Consider the following 17,109-nt stretch of genomic DNA (forward strand, 5'->3'; position numbering starts at 1 on the left):
TTCCACACTCCACCCTTTTGTGCCTGGCCAGGACACACCGATGTCGGTAGGTCACACTGGGGTTAGATAGACTTCTGCAAAGACCAAGTAGCTATGTGGTGTTTGAGTTCTGCCGATGAACGTCAGAGTTGGGGAAAAATAAACATTTATAGATAAATTTACAACGTTTACCCGGCCGTTCCTGAGTCTACACGGAACTGACCTCCCAATTTCATTAACTATAACCTCAGGCTTACTATCAGTCCTAATGATCACCTTTCCTGACTGCATCTTACAGGTGCGGCCCAAAATTCTTCTTATGTGATCCCTGATTACAATTTCGTGTATCATGACTTTGCTCATGTTTTTGTCTAGGGGGTTGATATGATTTTTGTGCATTTTTCAATCTACAGTCTCGTGCAAAATGTCCCTCTTTATGACAGTAATAACAAGTTACCACATTTGACTTACCCACAGGGGTCGGAGACTTATACTGAGGTGGCCTTGTGGTCAGGGCCTGTATACTTACAGCCATCAGCTTATCACTCTGCGACTCCCTGTGTCTGGTGATGTTTTGCTCATGCCCAACAGCGGACTTTCTTAATGCAGCCACCGAGATATTTCTCCAGTTAGGTAGAGAGGTCTGTACCCTGATTCTTAGTGTGTCTTTTAAGCCGTCCATTAATACGGACACAGCTACTTCCCTATGATGTACATTTGTTTTGATGTCCGTGATCCCAGTGTTTCTAGCCATTACTTGCAGTGCTCGATTGAAATAATTAGAAGTACTTTCCCTTTCTTTTTGTCTTATGGAGAAGATTTTGTTCCACTCGACAATGGCTGGGAAATATACTCCTAACTGTCGGTTGATCTGCTTAATACATTCCTGATTGTGTTCCTCCGTACGAGGTACTTCTGCGTTTAACTTACAATCAGTAATAAACTTTGCAGGGTCAACACTGGAGGGCAAACATGCCCTCAGCACTGTCCGCCACTCTTTGTTGGTGGGTTCTGTGGAGTTTCCTAGTTCTTTAATAAACCTCTGACATGCAACTAGCTCTTTCCTAGGGTCAGGGAATTCAGACATAATTGCTCTCAATTCCATCCGGGACCAGGGACGGCGCATTGCACTGTCCCTGACGGGAATGATTCCCTGAGCGTCAGTCTTCCCATTGGGGACTGTGATCACCCTGACAGGATTAAATTCAACTACATCATCTTGTGTTGGTTCTACAATATGAGGTACATTTGTTTGTGCGTGATATATAACACCGTACGTACCTGTGGACACGACCTCACCTGACCCTCTGTTAGGGGGTTTGATTACTGCCTTTACCGATTTGGTCGCGTCCACCTGGATGTCTTGTATGATGGCTGCTGGAAAAGGTGCCGACATCGTGCTGGGCTCACTCTCTTGCTGGTGATCCTGAGGGAAGTTTAACATGGAGTGCAACTTGCACAGGTTAACAGTCGTACATTTAACAGTTTTACTTTTATCATTGTTACATTTGTTACTTTTATCATTAATAATACAGTTGCTAAGTGCATGTTTATCACACCCCAGTGTGCCACTCTCTGTAACCACTTTCTCTCTTGTTGCCATATTTTTCTTACCAAAGTGAGAGTCAGCTGTGTAAGCTAATCCTCCTTGTATTTCACCTTCCTGTTGCCAAAACTGTAAACAATCATAATGTTGGATCCGTCTCTTTGCAGATTTAATGAGACATATCCTTCTCCTTAGATTTTGTAACACCTCGGGACTAAAACTGCCTACCTGTGGGAACTTTTCCCCGTCATGCACAGTCATTCTTTCCCATTCATTGCACAAAACCTCTGTGTGTGAACCGTATTTCTCACACATGATATACCTTGCCGGCCCGATTGGTCGGTTTACTAAGTCAACCTGAACCGAGGTTGATCGCCCCCTACCTGAACAACTGGCCCCCATCTTTGCAGGTGTTGCTTTCACTACCTCTGACCTTCAAATCAGGGTCTTCGGCGAACCCTTACAAAAACCAAGATGTCCGGGGTAGGCCGGCGGCGGAAGTTTACCGAGTACCTCCACTCACTCTTCGCCCACGTTGGCCAGTACTTCAATCACTGACTCAGAGCTGCTGTACCCAACCTAGGGCCCCTATGAACCTTTATTTACTGGGGCGTGTGGGTGTGATCCGAAGAGCACTTAACCCTTCCCAGTAACTATTGGTTGTTAGAGAATTCCCGAGTGACCAGCGAACCTCCCTTAAAATAAAAAAAATTACACAAATCCCGTTAGAATGTACAAATAGCGTTTATGACCCCTCTAGCGTACGCAAATGGTACTGGGTCAAGTTACTAACTAATGCACACAATTACATGCGGTACAATCGTTCTGCACATAAGCAACTAATCTTATGTGCGGAGCGACCAGTGGAATCGAAAATTGTGGCTGCGAATTCCTTCAGCCAGAGCTTAATGGCCTATATGGGTACCGCACCAACCCTTCCTGGTGTTGTGCTTCTTTACTCTTTATCTATAGCGGACTTCCTAGTCTGCTGTACCTGGACCTCCTGGTCCGTGACCTCCTGGTCTGTGCTACAGTAGACTTCCTGGTCTGCTATACTCTAATGCTCTTCTTTTAATATGTTTGACAAGGGATGCCTCCCAAGCCACCGTGCCGTCACTTACACGTATGTACCTCACGAGAACTCGATGATTTCCTGTGGTTCCACCCAAAAATTAGAAACTTATATATATGTATAAGTTTGTTTATAGGTCGGTGCGCTTATCTAGTGTTCAAACGATCCCTTTCCGAAGGAGGGATACACCGAATTGTCTATGTGCTGAGACTCAATTAGTCGTATCCGGGTCCGTATCTTCAACCTTCCAGCGAGGATTCTATACTTAAAAGACACCTCCCAAACCTCTTTGGTGGCAGCTCAGTTCTTCAGTAAATGACCTAGGTCGGTTCAGTCATGCGATTCTGTGGAGGTAGGGAAGAAGAACAAGCGCCATATGGTGTAGTAATTTAGGGCACAAAATAGGACCAAAAGAAGGACAAAATTTGGTAAGTACCGGATGACTTCTTGGAATTAGGCCTGTCAGACTCAGACTTTCACATCGGCTGTCCCCACCTATAAGGAGATAGAAATTGTCGCCGTATAGTGAAGTATCTTTGAAAACAGTTTTGGGTGTTTCCCCCCTATATTAAGCGTACCACATAAATATTCAAATATAGCATGTAGGATATGCTTATATCTAGATGGTTCAGCTAGGTCCGGTAAATGTGCTCCTTCCAAAAATTCCCAGTCACTGCACTGTATAGTTATGCAATGTTTAATAACAAAAATAGATAATAAAAAATACTTAAAACACAATAAATAAATAAATAAATAAATAGTAAGTCTTAGCTTAATGGAACAGGCAGTAAGTAGGTCAGTCAGGTTTCTCAACGCGTTTCGCCTTTTAGGGCTATACACACACTTTCATCTCATATACTCTTTACTTTCGTTTCTGCGCAGAAATCCCTTTCATTCAGTATCGCAGGCTAATCCAGAGGAGTTGCAACTAGAGAAGGATCTATTAGCTTAAAATTTTGGACACTGAGATTGATTTGCGCTATTATCGCGTTGCCTCCGTATCACCTACTAAAACAATACTATCGTGTGATTTGTATTATGTGGGCGTACCCAGACGCTCCGTTGCGTAATATACGCTCCGTGCGTCGGCCCTTGCGTCGCGTACGCTAGTCCCGCCCTTTGTTAGAGACACGTGTACGCAAGCCAGGTATATCCACAGAAATACAACTAACACGTTTATATCAATGTAGATGATCTTTAACTGTAATCATCTACCGAGCACCACACAGATCTTTCCTTGTATCTTTAGGTAAAGCCGTGTGCGTGTTTTACAATTTACTCCTTAACGTATTAATATTACTTTTAACTACCAATAGCAACAAATCTTTCTCAGCACGTTATCAATTATAAATGGCAAGCAGGAAGGTGAGATGTGAAAATACACAAATGAAAAGAAATGCAGGTGTGTGCGTGTGTTGCGTACGCAAAACAGAGATAAACAGTTTTAAAAGACAATAGCGTTTTGTTCTTACCTTCCGGTTCCGGATTCCACCAGCACTCCTACAGCGTAGCGATGCAGACGCTTATCTAGTCAGCACTACTGTATCCCTCACCACTAATACGGATACGAAGGGATACTGCCTTCCCGCCCTTGCTGACAGATAAAGTCTGTGTTCGCTAGTGCGGATATGTGGAGGACGGACGAGCCGCCAATTGATAAAGCTAAATATTTATCTTATAACATTCACTATATGTGGGTAAGAGACTCAGTACGCAATTGGCGTATGGGGTACCGTAAGGGTACGCACTTAGCGTAGCAGGCGCTTAGCCGTGGTCGAGACGCACATGCGGCACGCTCGCTCACAGCTTAACGCTTGGTGTCGAGCACGCTATAGGCGGTCTGAGTACCGTAATGCTACGCTACTAGCGGACGCAGTGCCCACAAGAGGAACACGAGCGGCGCAGACGCTCACAGGATGACACACAGTAAACCTTGTATGCAACACAATGAAAGGATATGCTTATGCTGTAAACCTTATTACTGTAATATTACCACAATGCAACGCTGATTAACCCTTATCATATGAAAGCTGTTGGAGCGATTAAGACGCTCAGTATACCCTTAGCAATGTAATAAACACACAATACCTTGCTAAGGTTCCAAAACCTTTACTAACGAGATTTAGTTATGTAAAAAGGGAAAAATAAGATTTTACTCACCGGTAAATCTATTTCTCGTAGTCCGTAGTGGATGCTGGGCACTCCGTAAGGACCATGGGGAATAGACGGGCTCCGCAGGAGACTGGGCACTCTAAAAGAAAGATTAGGTACTATCTTGTGTGCACTGGCTCCTCCCACTATGACCCTCCTCCAGACCTCAGTTAGGATACTGTGCCCGGAAGAGCTGACACAATAAGGAAGGATTTTGAATCCCGGGTAAGACTCATACCAGCCACACCAATCACACCGTATAACTCGTGATACTACACCCAGTTAACAGTATGAAATAGAACTGAACCTCTCAACAGATGGCTCAACAATAACCCTTAGTTAGGCAATAACTACATACAAGTATTGCAGACAATCCGCACTTGGGATGGGCGCCCAGCATCCACTACGGACTACGAGAAATAGATTTACCGGTGAGTAAAATCTTATTTTCTCTGACGTCCTAGTGGATGCTGGGAACTCCGTAAGGACCATGGGGATTATACCAAAGCTCCCAAACGGGCGGGAGAGTGCGGATGACTCTGCAGCACCGAATGAGAGAACTCAAGGTCCTCCTCAGCCAGGGTATCAATTTTGTAGAATTTAGCAAACGTGTTTGCCCCTGACCAAGTTGCAGCTCGGCAAAATTGTAAAGCCGAGACCCCTCGGGCAGCCGCCCAAGATGAGCCCACTTTCCTCGTGGAATGGGCTTTTACTGATTTAGGATGCGGCAATCCAGCCGCAGAATGCTCCAGCTGAATTGTGCTACAAATTCAGCGAGCAATAGTCTGCTTAGAAGCAGGAACACCTATTTTGTTGGGTGCCTACAGGATAAAAAGCAAGTCAGTTTTCCTGACTCCAGCCGTCCTGGAAATATAAATTTTTAAGGCCCTGACTACGTCCAGTAACTTGGAATCTTCCAAGTCCCTAGTAGCCGCAGGCACTACAATAGGTTGGTTCAAGTGAAAAGCCGATACCACCTTAGGGAGAAACTGGGGACGAGTCCTCAATTCTGCCCTATCCATATGGAAAATCAGGTAAGGGCTTTTATATGACAAAGCCGCCAATTCTGACACACGCCTGGCCGAAGCCAAGGCCAATAACATGACCACTTTCCACGTGAGATATTTCAAATCCACAGTTTTAAGTGGCTCAAACCAATGTGATTTTAAGAAACTCAACACCACGTTGAGATCCCAAGGTGCCACAGGAGGCACAAAAGGGGGGCTGAATATGTAGCACTCCCTTTACAAATGTCTGAACTCCAGGCAGTGAAGCCAGTTCTTTCTGGAAGAAAATCGACAGAGCCGAAATCTGGCCCTTAATGGAACCCAATTTAAGGCCCATAGTCACCCCTGACTGTAGGAAGTGCAGAAAACGACCCAGCTGAAATTCCTCTGTTGGGGCCTTCCTGGCCTCACACCACGCAACATATTTTCGCCAAATACGGTGATAATGGTTTGCGGTTACTTCTTTCCTGGCTTTTATCAGCGTAGGAATGACTTCGTCCGGAATGCCCTTTTCCTTTAGGATCCGGAATTCAACCGCCATGCCGTCAAACGCAGCCACGGTAAGTCTTGGAACAGACAGGGCCCCTGCTGTAGCAGATCCTGTCTGAGCGGTAGAGGCCATGGGTCCTCTGATATCATTTCTTGAAGTTCTGGGTACCAAGCTCTTCTTGGCCCATCCGGAACCACGAGTATCGTTCTTACTCCTCGTTTTCTTATTATTCTCAGTACCTTTGGTATGAGAGGCAGAGGAGGGAATACATAAACCGACTGGTACACCCACGGTGTCACTAGAGCGTCCACAGCTATTGCCTGAGGGTCCCTTGACCTGGCGCAATATCTAGTTTTTTGTTTAGGCGGGACGCCATCATGTCCACCTGTGGCCTTTCCCAACGGTTTACCAACAGTTGGAAGACTTCTGGATGAAGTCCCCACTCTCCCGGGTGTAGGTCGTGTCTGCTGAGGAAGTCTGCTTCCCAGTTGTCCACTCCCGGAATGAACACTGCTGACAGTGCTAAGACGTGATTTTCCGCCCATCGGAGAATCCTTGTGGCTTCTGCCATCGCCATCTTGCTTCTTGTGCTGCCCTGTCGGTTTACATGGGCGACTGCCGTGATGTTGTCTGATTGGATCAGTACCGGCTGGTTTTGAAGCAGAGGCCTTGCCAGACTTAGGGCATTGTAAATGGCCCTCAGTTCCAGAATATTTATGTGTAGGGACAACTCCTGACTTGACCAAAGTCCTTGGAAATTTCTTCCCTGTGTGACTGCCCCCCAGCCTCGAAGGCTGGCATCCGTGGTTACCAGGACCCAGTCCTGTATGCCGAATCTGCGGCCCTCTTGAAGATCAGCACTCTGCAGCCACCACAGTAGAGATACCCTGGTCCTTGGAGACAGGGTTATCAGCCGATGCATCTGAAGATGCGATCCCGACTACTTGTCCAAGAGGTCCCACTGAAAGGTTCTTGCATGGAACCTGCCGAATGGAATTTTGCTTCGTAGAAGCTACCATTTTTCCCAGGACTCGTGTGCAGTGATGCACCGATACCTGTTTTGGTTTCAGGAGGTCTCTGACTAGAGATGACAGCTCCTTGGCTTTCTCCTGCGGGAGAAACACTTTTTTCTGTTCTGTGTCCAGAACCATCACCAGGAACAGTAGGCGTGTGGTAGGAACCAGCTGTGACTTTGGAATGTATAGGATCCATCCGTGCTGTTGTAGCACTTCCCGAGATAGTGCTACTCCGACCAACAACTGCTCGTTGGACCTCGCCTTTATAAGGAGATCGTCCAAGTACGGGATAATTAAAACTCCCTTTTTTCGAAGGAGTATCATCATTTCCGCCATTACCTTGGTAAAGACCCTCAGTGCCGTGGACAGTCCAAACGGCAGTGTTTGGAATTGGTAATGGCAATCCTGTACCACAAATCTGAGGTACTCCTGGTGAGGATGGTAAATGGGGACATGTAGGTAAGCATCCTTGATGTCCAGTGTGGAATAATAACCCCGTCCTTATTGAAGTAGGGGCACCTTGACTATCACCTGCTGGGAATACAGCTTGTGAATTGCCTCTAGCACAGCCTCCCTGCCTGAGGGAGTTGTCGGCAAGGCAGATTTGAGGAAACGGCGGGGGGGAGACGCCTCGAATTCCAGCTTGTACCCCTGAGATACTACTTGAAGGATCCAGGGATCCACCTGTGAGCGAGCCCACTGATCGCTGAAATTTTTGAGGCGGACCCCCACCGTACCTGGCTACGCCTGTGGAGCCCCCGCGTCATGCGGTGGACTCAGAGGAAGCGGGGGAAGAATTTTGATTCTGGGAACTGGCTGACTGGTGCAGCTTTTTCCCTCTTCCCTCGTCTCTGTGCAGAAAGGAAGCGCCTTTGACCCGCTTGCTTTTCTGAAGCCGAAAGGACTGTACCTGATAATACAGTGCTTTCTTAGGCTGTGAGGAAACCTGAGGTAAAAATTTTTCTTCCCAGCTGTTGCTGTGGATACGAGGTCCCAGAGACCATCCGCAAACAATTCCTCACCCTTATAAGGCTCTATGTGCCTGTTAAAGTCAGCATCACCTGTCCAGTGTCGGGTCTCTAATACCCTCCTGACAGAATGGACATTGCATTAATTCTGGATGCCAGCCGGCAAAATATCCCTCTGTGCATCCCTCATATATAAGACGACGTCTTATGTTCGCAAAATAGTTTCCCTGTTTGACAGGGTTACAGACCACGCTGCAGCAGCACTATCTGCAGGTCTCAGTCTAGTACCTGAGTGTGTAAATACAGACTTCAGGATAGCCTCCTGCTTTTTATCAGCAGGTACCTTCAAAGTGGCCGTATCCTAAGACGGCAGTGCCACCTTTTTTGACAAACGTGTGAGCGCCTTATCCACCCTAGGGGATATCTCCCAGCGTAACTTATCCTCTGGCGGGAAAGGGTACGCCATCAGTAACTTTTTAGAAATTACCAGTTTCTTATCGGGGGAACCCACGCTTTTTCACACTTCATTCACTCATTTGATGGGGGAACAAAACACTGCCTGCTTTTTCTCCCCAAACATAAAACCCTTTTTTAGTGGTACTTGGGTTAATGTCAGAAATGTGTAACACATTTTTTATTGCCGGGATCATGTAACGGATGTTCCTAGTGGATTGTGTATATGTCTCAACCTCGTCGACACTGGAGTCAGACTCCGTGTCGACATCTGTGTCTGCCATCTGAGGGAGCGGGCGTTTTTGAGCCCCTGATGGCCTTTGAGACGCCTGGGCAGGCGCGGGCTGAGAAGCCGGCTGTCCCATAGCTGTTACGTCATCCAGCCTTTTATGTAAGGAGTTGACACTGTCGGTTTATACCTTCCACCTATCCATCCACTCTGGTGTCGGCCCCACAGGGGGCGACATCACATTTATCGGCATCTGCTCTGCCATCACATAACCTCATCAAACGTGTCGACACAGCCGTACCGACACACCGCACACACACACACAGGGAATGCTCTGACTGAGGACAGGACCCCACACAGTCCTTTGGGGAGACAGAGAGAGAGTATGCCAGCACACACCAGAGCGCTATATAATTTTGGGATTAACACTATATTGAGTGAATTTTTCCCAATAGCTGCTTGTATATACAATATTGCGCCTAAATTTTGTGCCCCCCCTCTCTTTTTAACCCTTTGAGCCTGAAAACTACAGGGGAGAGCCTGGGGAGCTGTCTTCCAGCTGCACTGTGAAGAGAAAATGGCGCCAGTGTGCTGAGGGAGAAGCCCCACCCCTTTTTCAACTGACTTTCTCCCGCTTTTTCTGGAATACTGGCAGGGGTAATTTTACATCTATATAGCCTCTAGGACTATATATGATGTAGATTTGCCAGCCAAGGTGTCATATATTGCCCTCAGGGCGCCCCCCCCAGCGCCCTGCACCCTCAGTGACCGGAGTGTGAAGTGTGCATGAGGAGCAATGGCGCACAGCTGCAGTGCTGTGCGCTACCTTGGTGAAGACCGAAGTCTTCTGCCGCCGATTTTCCTGACCTCTTCTGGCTATGTAATGGGGACGGCTGCGCGGCTCCGGGAACGAACACCAAGGCCAGTTCCATGCGGTCGATCCCTCTGGAGCTAATGGTGTCCAGTAGCCTAAGAAGCCCAAGCTAGCTGCAAGCAGGTAGGTTCGCTTCTTCTCCCTTTAGTCCCTCGATGCAGTGAGCCTGGTCTCACTGTAAAATAAAAAACCTAAAATAAACTTTCTTTCTAGGAGCTCAGGAGAACCCCTAGTGTGCATCCAGCTCGGCCGGGCACAGAAATCTAACTGAGGTCTGGAGGATGGTCATAGTGGGAGGAGCCAGTGCACACCAGATAGTACCTAATCTTTCTTTTAGAGTGCCCAGTCTCCTGCGGAGCCCGTCTATTCCCCATGGTCCTTACGGAGTTCCCAGCATCCACTAGGACGTCAGAGAAATACAGTTAACATTTCATACACTACAGACTAACATCAATATCTAAACATAATAACTACACATATACAATATACAACAGCGTAACAATAACAGAGAGAGAGAGTATGGCAAATACAGAGAACAAGTTGGTTACAGAGAAACACTTACACACTGGGAATGAATCGCAGGCGCAATCTGGAAATCCAGCTCTCAGTTAATCAGTGATGAAAACCTTGTGGAGAGTAGAGTCTTGTGTCCCCAAGCCTATTGCAAACTATATTTATTTACTAGCTCAAGACATACTACAATAGATACTGTGTGCCCTCTTTCCATTGGTTAGGGGGTGGGACATGTACTGCACCTGGGATCATTGGTTAGTTCAAGAAGTGGGCGATGGCTAGGACTAGTTAGTATTCTAAATTCCTCTTTGTCTTGTTATATTGAGGAAAGCTATTGTTTGGATCTTCCAAACAAACTGTCTCTGGGCTTTGTTTACCCCACCGTCACCCTCCTTCGGTTGAGACAATGACACCTCAGCACTCATTCATCTGGAGAGAAACCTGGACCTATTCATAAACAAAGGTGTAAGCCCTCTTCATAGAATCTCAAAGCTTAGTGTAAATAAGGCTATTGTTTTCAGTCTGTGGGAAAGAAGTGACTGAATTCCATTCACCCACCCTGCATTTATGTGTAATTTATTCGGAATGCAATTAATCTTATTTTCTATTTCTGTGCATAACCATGAGCAGGAACTATGCGAGTCCCTCCCAATTATCATAGGCACAACATCCCTTCAATACCCCACAGCTGGACACCATACACTACCCTCCAACCTTTGTCTGAGCCCTCCCAGCATGCAAAGAGGAATCTCTCAGGTCCAAGAGCCGTTTTAAACTTACCATACTTGCTGACATTATGAAGGGGAATATTAACTATAAAACGCATTATATTGGTTAAATATGTAGCGATCGAGTCGCTCGCTAGTCGCACACAAACACCGCCCTAAATACCCATCCCCATGCGCAGGCGACGTCAGAGCGTCCCCTATGCAACCTGAGGGGATGCGTACGCACGGGGGAGTCGGTGCGCGAGCAGCGGGCACGTGCATTGGGGTTAGTACAAGGCATCATAGGTCGCTATATTTTTCGACTTTGACACACTATGGGGGGTATTCAATAAAAGTCGGAAACTGCCGTCTTGTTGGAAAGATGGCCGTTTCCGACTGGAATAGGTCGGAAGCGGTTCCGACCTATTCAGTACAGGCACATTTTTTCCGACAAGTCTGGAAATCTGACTTCTCGGGAAGCAGGTGGATCGGCAGAATACCCGCCGATCCGCGTGCTACTGTCGGTTACGGGGCCAAATCCGTCAGGTTTTGGCCCCCTTTCTGACAATCTCAATCCGACTTTAAAAAAAAGTCGGATTGAGCAGGGTGTCTCTCTTTACTCCATGCAGCGCAACCCCTCCGCCGCAGACAACTCCCCCCGCCGCCGCCAGCTCCCCCTGCCACTGCACACATTAAACCCCGCCGACGCCGACAGCTCCCCCCGCCGACGCACACATCACCCCACGCCGCTGACGCTGACCACGGCAGTAGTACAGGACACCAGGAACGCCCAAATCCGACAGTCTGATTTGGCCATTCATTGAATAGGGGTTGTCGGATCCATTGCAACAAATGCATGTCGGAATGGATCCGACTCATATTGAATACACCCCTATATAGCAATAACATGCTCCCAAATGACCAGTATATATATATATATATATATATATAATGTGGGCGTATAACATATTATACAGAGGGATACAAGACTACTTGATTGTATCCCATTTATCGCAGCATTACAAAATATATACAATGTTACAAAGATCTCCCCCTCATCACTACGGCAACAAAGGGGCGTTTTGAAGTCATATAGAGATGAGGGTCCAAAAACATGTATTTACAGCAGAAAAGTATATAATGTAATGACCATTTACTTTATGTGCATGGTAATGTTGATTCAGATTAAAATCCATTTGCGGATTTCAGACTGTGATTTGTGGTGTTTTGTGATGTAATGTAGCCACTGTGTATACACAGCACCTCTATGAATGTATGCTTTCATTTTTCTGCCTACAGGAACTGTTTCAGTTGAAAGCTGAGCGAGCAACATCACATACAATAGGAAAAGACGATTCCCTGCTTCGCCCGATGTTCTAACAAAGTCATACAACACCAAGATCCAAGGTGCTAAAATGAACAACACTCTAAGACACTGGAGAGAAGCCGCCACCCTAATTTTAGCTGCAGGAACCCAGCATGGGAAGATCACCCCGAGAATGATCCCGCAGGTGGCCTGGAATGATAACCCGAAGAAAACCACTTTTGATTATGAGGTTCTGTTGCTGAAACGCAGCCAGAAAAGTGGTTTCATGCCAAATGCCTTTGTGTTTCCCGGGGGCCTTGTAGAACCTTCAGATTTCTCCAACGACTGGATGAAACTGTTTGAGAGGCACAGCCAGAAACCCAACTTTGGCCTAGGCGTGGTGAACCAGTCCCCCAACACCAGGTCTCCTCTCTTCCTTACGGACAGAACAGAATTTGGCTCGCTGATTCCCGGAGAGGTCGCTTTTCGGATCTGCGCCATCAGGGAGACCTTTGAAGAGTCTGGCGTTTTATTGGTTGTTCCCGAGAACTCCGACATTGAAGACAACCAGAACTTTGTGGATGCCTACGAGCAAGATCTGGAGGCGGTTGCCAAGTGGAGACAAGAGGTTCAGAATAATCCACTGCAGTTCATTGAGATGTGCAAGGAGCTGCGATGCGTCCCTAACATCTGGGCGCTGCATGAGTGGGGCAACTGGCTGACCCCTTTATTCTCCAGGAGTTCTAATAGCAGGCGCTATGACACAGTGTTCTTCATCTGCTGCTTGCCGAGGAAGCCGTTGACCAGCGATGATCAGAAAGAAGTCTCTGCGTACAAAGTAAGTAGTCAACAAATGAAGTACATTGCAAATTTAATGTTAAAGGACTGAAGGGCTTTCCCTGACATGATCTTATCTGATGTGACCAGTCAGAAACGCCCACTGGGCAGCTGCTGGAAGGTAATTTTCCAGCAGCTGCCACTCTCAGAGGGATCTTCTGGCTCCTCTACTTCTTGGTTCCCTCCCCCAGTGCTTGCAGTGCTGCCGATCACTGCTGATAGGGCAGCCTGGCGGCACCCCCCCAGACCGTGGCTAGAAAGATTAGAGTAAAATGAACAGCTCTCACCTTCCCTGTGTACGTCTGGCTGCTGTACAGAGGAGCAGCTGTCGGGGATTTAAAAAAAAACAAAAAAAACAACCCTTGTTCCGATGACTGGTGGTCCGATATTTCTCTATCGTCCTAGTGGATGCTGGGGTTCCTGAAAGGACCATGGGGAATAGCGGCTCCGCAGGAGACAGGGCACAAAAAGTAAAGCTTTACGATCAGGTGGTGTGTACTGGCTCCTCCCCCTATGACCCTCCTCCAAGCCTCAGTTAGATTTTTGTGCCCGGCCGAGAAGGGTGCAATCTAGGTGGCTCTCCTAAAGAGCTGCTTAGAAAAGTTTAGCTTAGGTTTTTTATTTTACAGTGAGTCCTGCTGGCAACAGGATCACTGCAACGAGGGACTTAGGGGAGAAGAAGTGAACTCACCTGCGTGCAGGATGGATTGGCTTCTTGGCTACTGGACATCAGCTCCAGAGGGACGATCACAGGTACAGCCTGGATGGTCACCGGAGCCTTGCCGCCGGCCCCCTTGCAGATGCTGAAGTAAGAAGAGGTCCAGAATCGGCGGCAGAAGACTCCTCAGTCTTCTAAAGGTAGCGCACAGCACTGCAGCTGTGCGCCATTTTCCTCTCAGCACACTTCACACGGCAGTCACTGAGGGTGCAGGGCGCTGGGAGGGGGGCGCCCTGGGAGGCAAATGAAAACCTATTTTGGCTAAAAATACCTCACATATAGCCTCCGGAGGCTATATGGAGATATTTAACCCCTGCCAGAATCCGTTAAGAGCGGGAGACGAGGCCGCCGAAAAAGGGGCGGGGCCTATCTCCTCAGCACACAGCGCCATTTTCCCTCACAGAAAGGCTGGAGGGAAGGCTCCCAGGCTCTCCCCTGCACTGCACTACAGAAACAGGGTTAAAACAGAGAGGGGGGGCACTAATTTGGCGTTAGAAATATATAAAAAAGATGCTATAAGGGAAAACACTTATATAAGGTTGTCCCTATATAATTATAGCGTTTTTGGTGTGTGCTGGCAAACTCTCCCTCTGTCTCTCCAAAGGGCTAGTGGGTCCTGTCCTCTATCAGAGCATTCCCTGTGTGTGTGCTGTGTGTCGGTACGTGTGTGTCGACATGTATGAGGACGATGTTGGTGAGGAGGCGGAGCAATTGCCTGTAATGGTGATGTCACTCTCTAGGGAGTCGACACCGGAATGGATGGCTTATTTAGGGAATTACGTGATAATGTCAACACGCTGCAAGGTCGGTTGACGACATGAGACGGCCGACAAACAATTAGTACCGGTCCAGACGTCTCAAAAACACCGTCAGGGGTTTTAAAACGCCCGTTTACTTTAGTCGGTCGACACAGACACAGACAGGGACACTGAATCCAGTGTCGACGGTGAATAAACAAACGTATTCCTTATTAGGGCCACACGTTAAAGGCAATGAAGGAGGTGTTACATATTTCTGATACTACAAGTACCACAAAAGAGGGTATTATGTGGGATGTGAAAAAACTACCGTAGTTTTTCCTGAATCAGATAAATTAAATAAAGTGTGTGATGATGCGTGGGTTCCCCCCGATAGAAAATTATGGGCGGTATACCCTTTCCCGCCAGAAGTTAGGGCGCGTTGGGAAACACCCCTTAGGGTGGATAAGGCGCTCACACGCTTATCAAAACAAGTGGCGGTACCGTCTATAGATAGGGCCGTCCTCAAGGACCAGCTGACAGGAGGCTGGAAAATATCATAAAAAGTATATACACACATACTGGTGTTATACTGCGACCAGCGATCGCCTCAGCCTGGATGTGCAGAGCTGGGGTGGCTTGGTCGGATTCCCTGACTGAAAATATTGATACCCTTGACAGGGACAGTATTTTATTGACTATAGAGCATTTAAAGGATGCATTTCTATATATGCGAGATGCACAGAGGGATATTTGCACTCTGGCATCAAGAGTAAATGCGATGTCCATATCTGCCAGAAGATGTTATGGACACGACAGTGGTCAGGTGATGCAGATTCCAAACGGCACAAAGGTGTATTGCCGTATAAAGGAAGAGGAGTTATTTGGGGTCGATCCATCGGACCTGGTGGCCACGGCAACTGCTGGAAAATCCACCGTTTTTACCCTAAGTCACATCTCTGCAGAAAAAGACACCGTCTTTTCAGCCTCAGTCCTTTCGTCCCTATAAGATCATATCTGCCCAGGGATAGAGGAAAGGGAAGAAGACTGCAGCAGGCAGCCCATTCCCAGGAACAGAAGCGTTCCACCGCTTCTGACAAGTTCTCAGCATGGCGCTGAGACTGTACAGGACCCCTGGATCCTACAAGTAGTATCCCAGGGGTACAGATTGGAATGTCGAGACGTTTCCCCTTCGCAGGCTCCTGAAGTCTGCTTTACCAAGGTCTCCCTCCGACAAGGAGGCAGTATGGGAAAAAATTCACAAGCTGTATTCCCAGCAGGTGATAATTAAATTACCCCTCCTACTACAAGAAAAGGGGTATTATTCCACACTATATTGTGGTACTGAAGCCAGAAGGCTAGGTGAGACTTATTCTAAAAAAAAATAAAAAAAAAATTTTTTTGAACACTTACAAAGGTTCAAATCAAGATGGAGTCACTCAGAGCAGTGATAACGAACCAGGAAGAAGGGGACTATATAGTGTCCCGGGACATCAGGGATGCTTACCTCTATGTCCCAAATTTGCCCTTCTCACTAAGGGTACCTCAGGTTCGTGGTGCAGAACTGTCACTAACAGTTTCAGACGCTGCCGTTTGGATTGTCCACGGCACCCCGGGTCTTTACCAAGGTAATGGCCGAAATGATGATTCTTCTTCGAAGAAAAGGCGTCTTAATTATCCCTTACTTGGACGATCTCCTGATAAGGGCATAGTCCAGGGAACAGTTGGAGGTCGGAGTAGCACTATCTCGGATACTGCTACAACAGCACGGGTGGATTCTAAATATTCCAAAATCGCAGCTGATCCCGACGACACGTCTGCTGTGCCTAGGGATGATTCTGGACACAGTCCAGAAAAAGGTGTTTCTCCCGGAAGAGAAAGCCAGGGAGTTATCCGAGCTAGTCAGGAACCTCCTAAAAACAGTGCATCATTGCACAAGGGTCCTGGTAAAAATGGTGGCTTCCTACGAAGCAATTCCATTCGGCAGATTTCACGCAAGAACTTTTCAGTGGGATCTGCTGGACAAATGGTCCGGATCGCATCTTCAGATGCATCAGCGGATAACCCTATATCCAAGGACAAGGGTGTCTCTCCTGTGGTGGTTATAGAGTGCTCATCTTCTAGAGGGCCGCAGATTCGGCATTCAGGATTGGATGCTGGTGACCACGGAGCCCAGCCCGAGAGGCTGGGGAGCAGTCACACAAGGAAAAAATTTCCAGGGAGTGTGATCAAGTCTGGAGACTTTTCTCCACATAAATATACTGGAGCTAAGGGTAAATTTATAATGCTCTAAGCTTAGCAAGACCTCTGCTTCAAGGTCAGCCGGTATTGATCCAGTGGGAAAAACATCACGGCAGTCGCCCACGTAAACAGACAGGGCGACACAAGAAGCAGGAGGGCAATGGCAAAAACTGCAAGGACTTTTCGCTGGGCGGAAAATCATGTGATAGCACTGTCAGCAGTGTTTCATCCCGGGAATGGAAACTGGGAAGCAGACTTCCTCAGC

General features: G+C 47.4%; 1 protein-coding gene across 2 annotated transcripts in view; it reads left to right on the plus strand.

The window, feature by feature from the left end:
* Window positions 1–17,109, plus strand: part of NUDT19 (nudix hydrolase 19) — an 83,085-nt gene that overhangs the window by 30,391 nt on the left and 35,585 nt on the right. For both annotated transcript variants that reach the window (XM_063946009.1, XM_063946008.1), the window contains exon 2: window positions 12,305–13,149. In XM_063946009.1, the coding sequence (XP_063802079.1) occupies window positions 12,421–13,149 (729 nt within the window). In that variant the 5' untranslated portion in view covers window positions 12,305–12,420. The remainder of the gene's footprint in view (window positions 1–12,304; window positions 13,150–17,109) is intronic.

This window comes from Pseudophryne corroboree, chromosome 11 (genome assembly GCF_028390025.1).
Source record: "Pseudophryne corroboree isolate aPseCor3 chromosome 11, aPseCor3.hap2, whole genome shotgun sequence".
Taxonomy (NCBI): Eukaryota; Metazoa; Chordata; class Amphibia; order Anura; family Myobatrachidae; genus Pseudophryne; species Pseudophryne corroboree.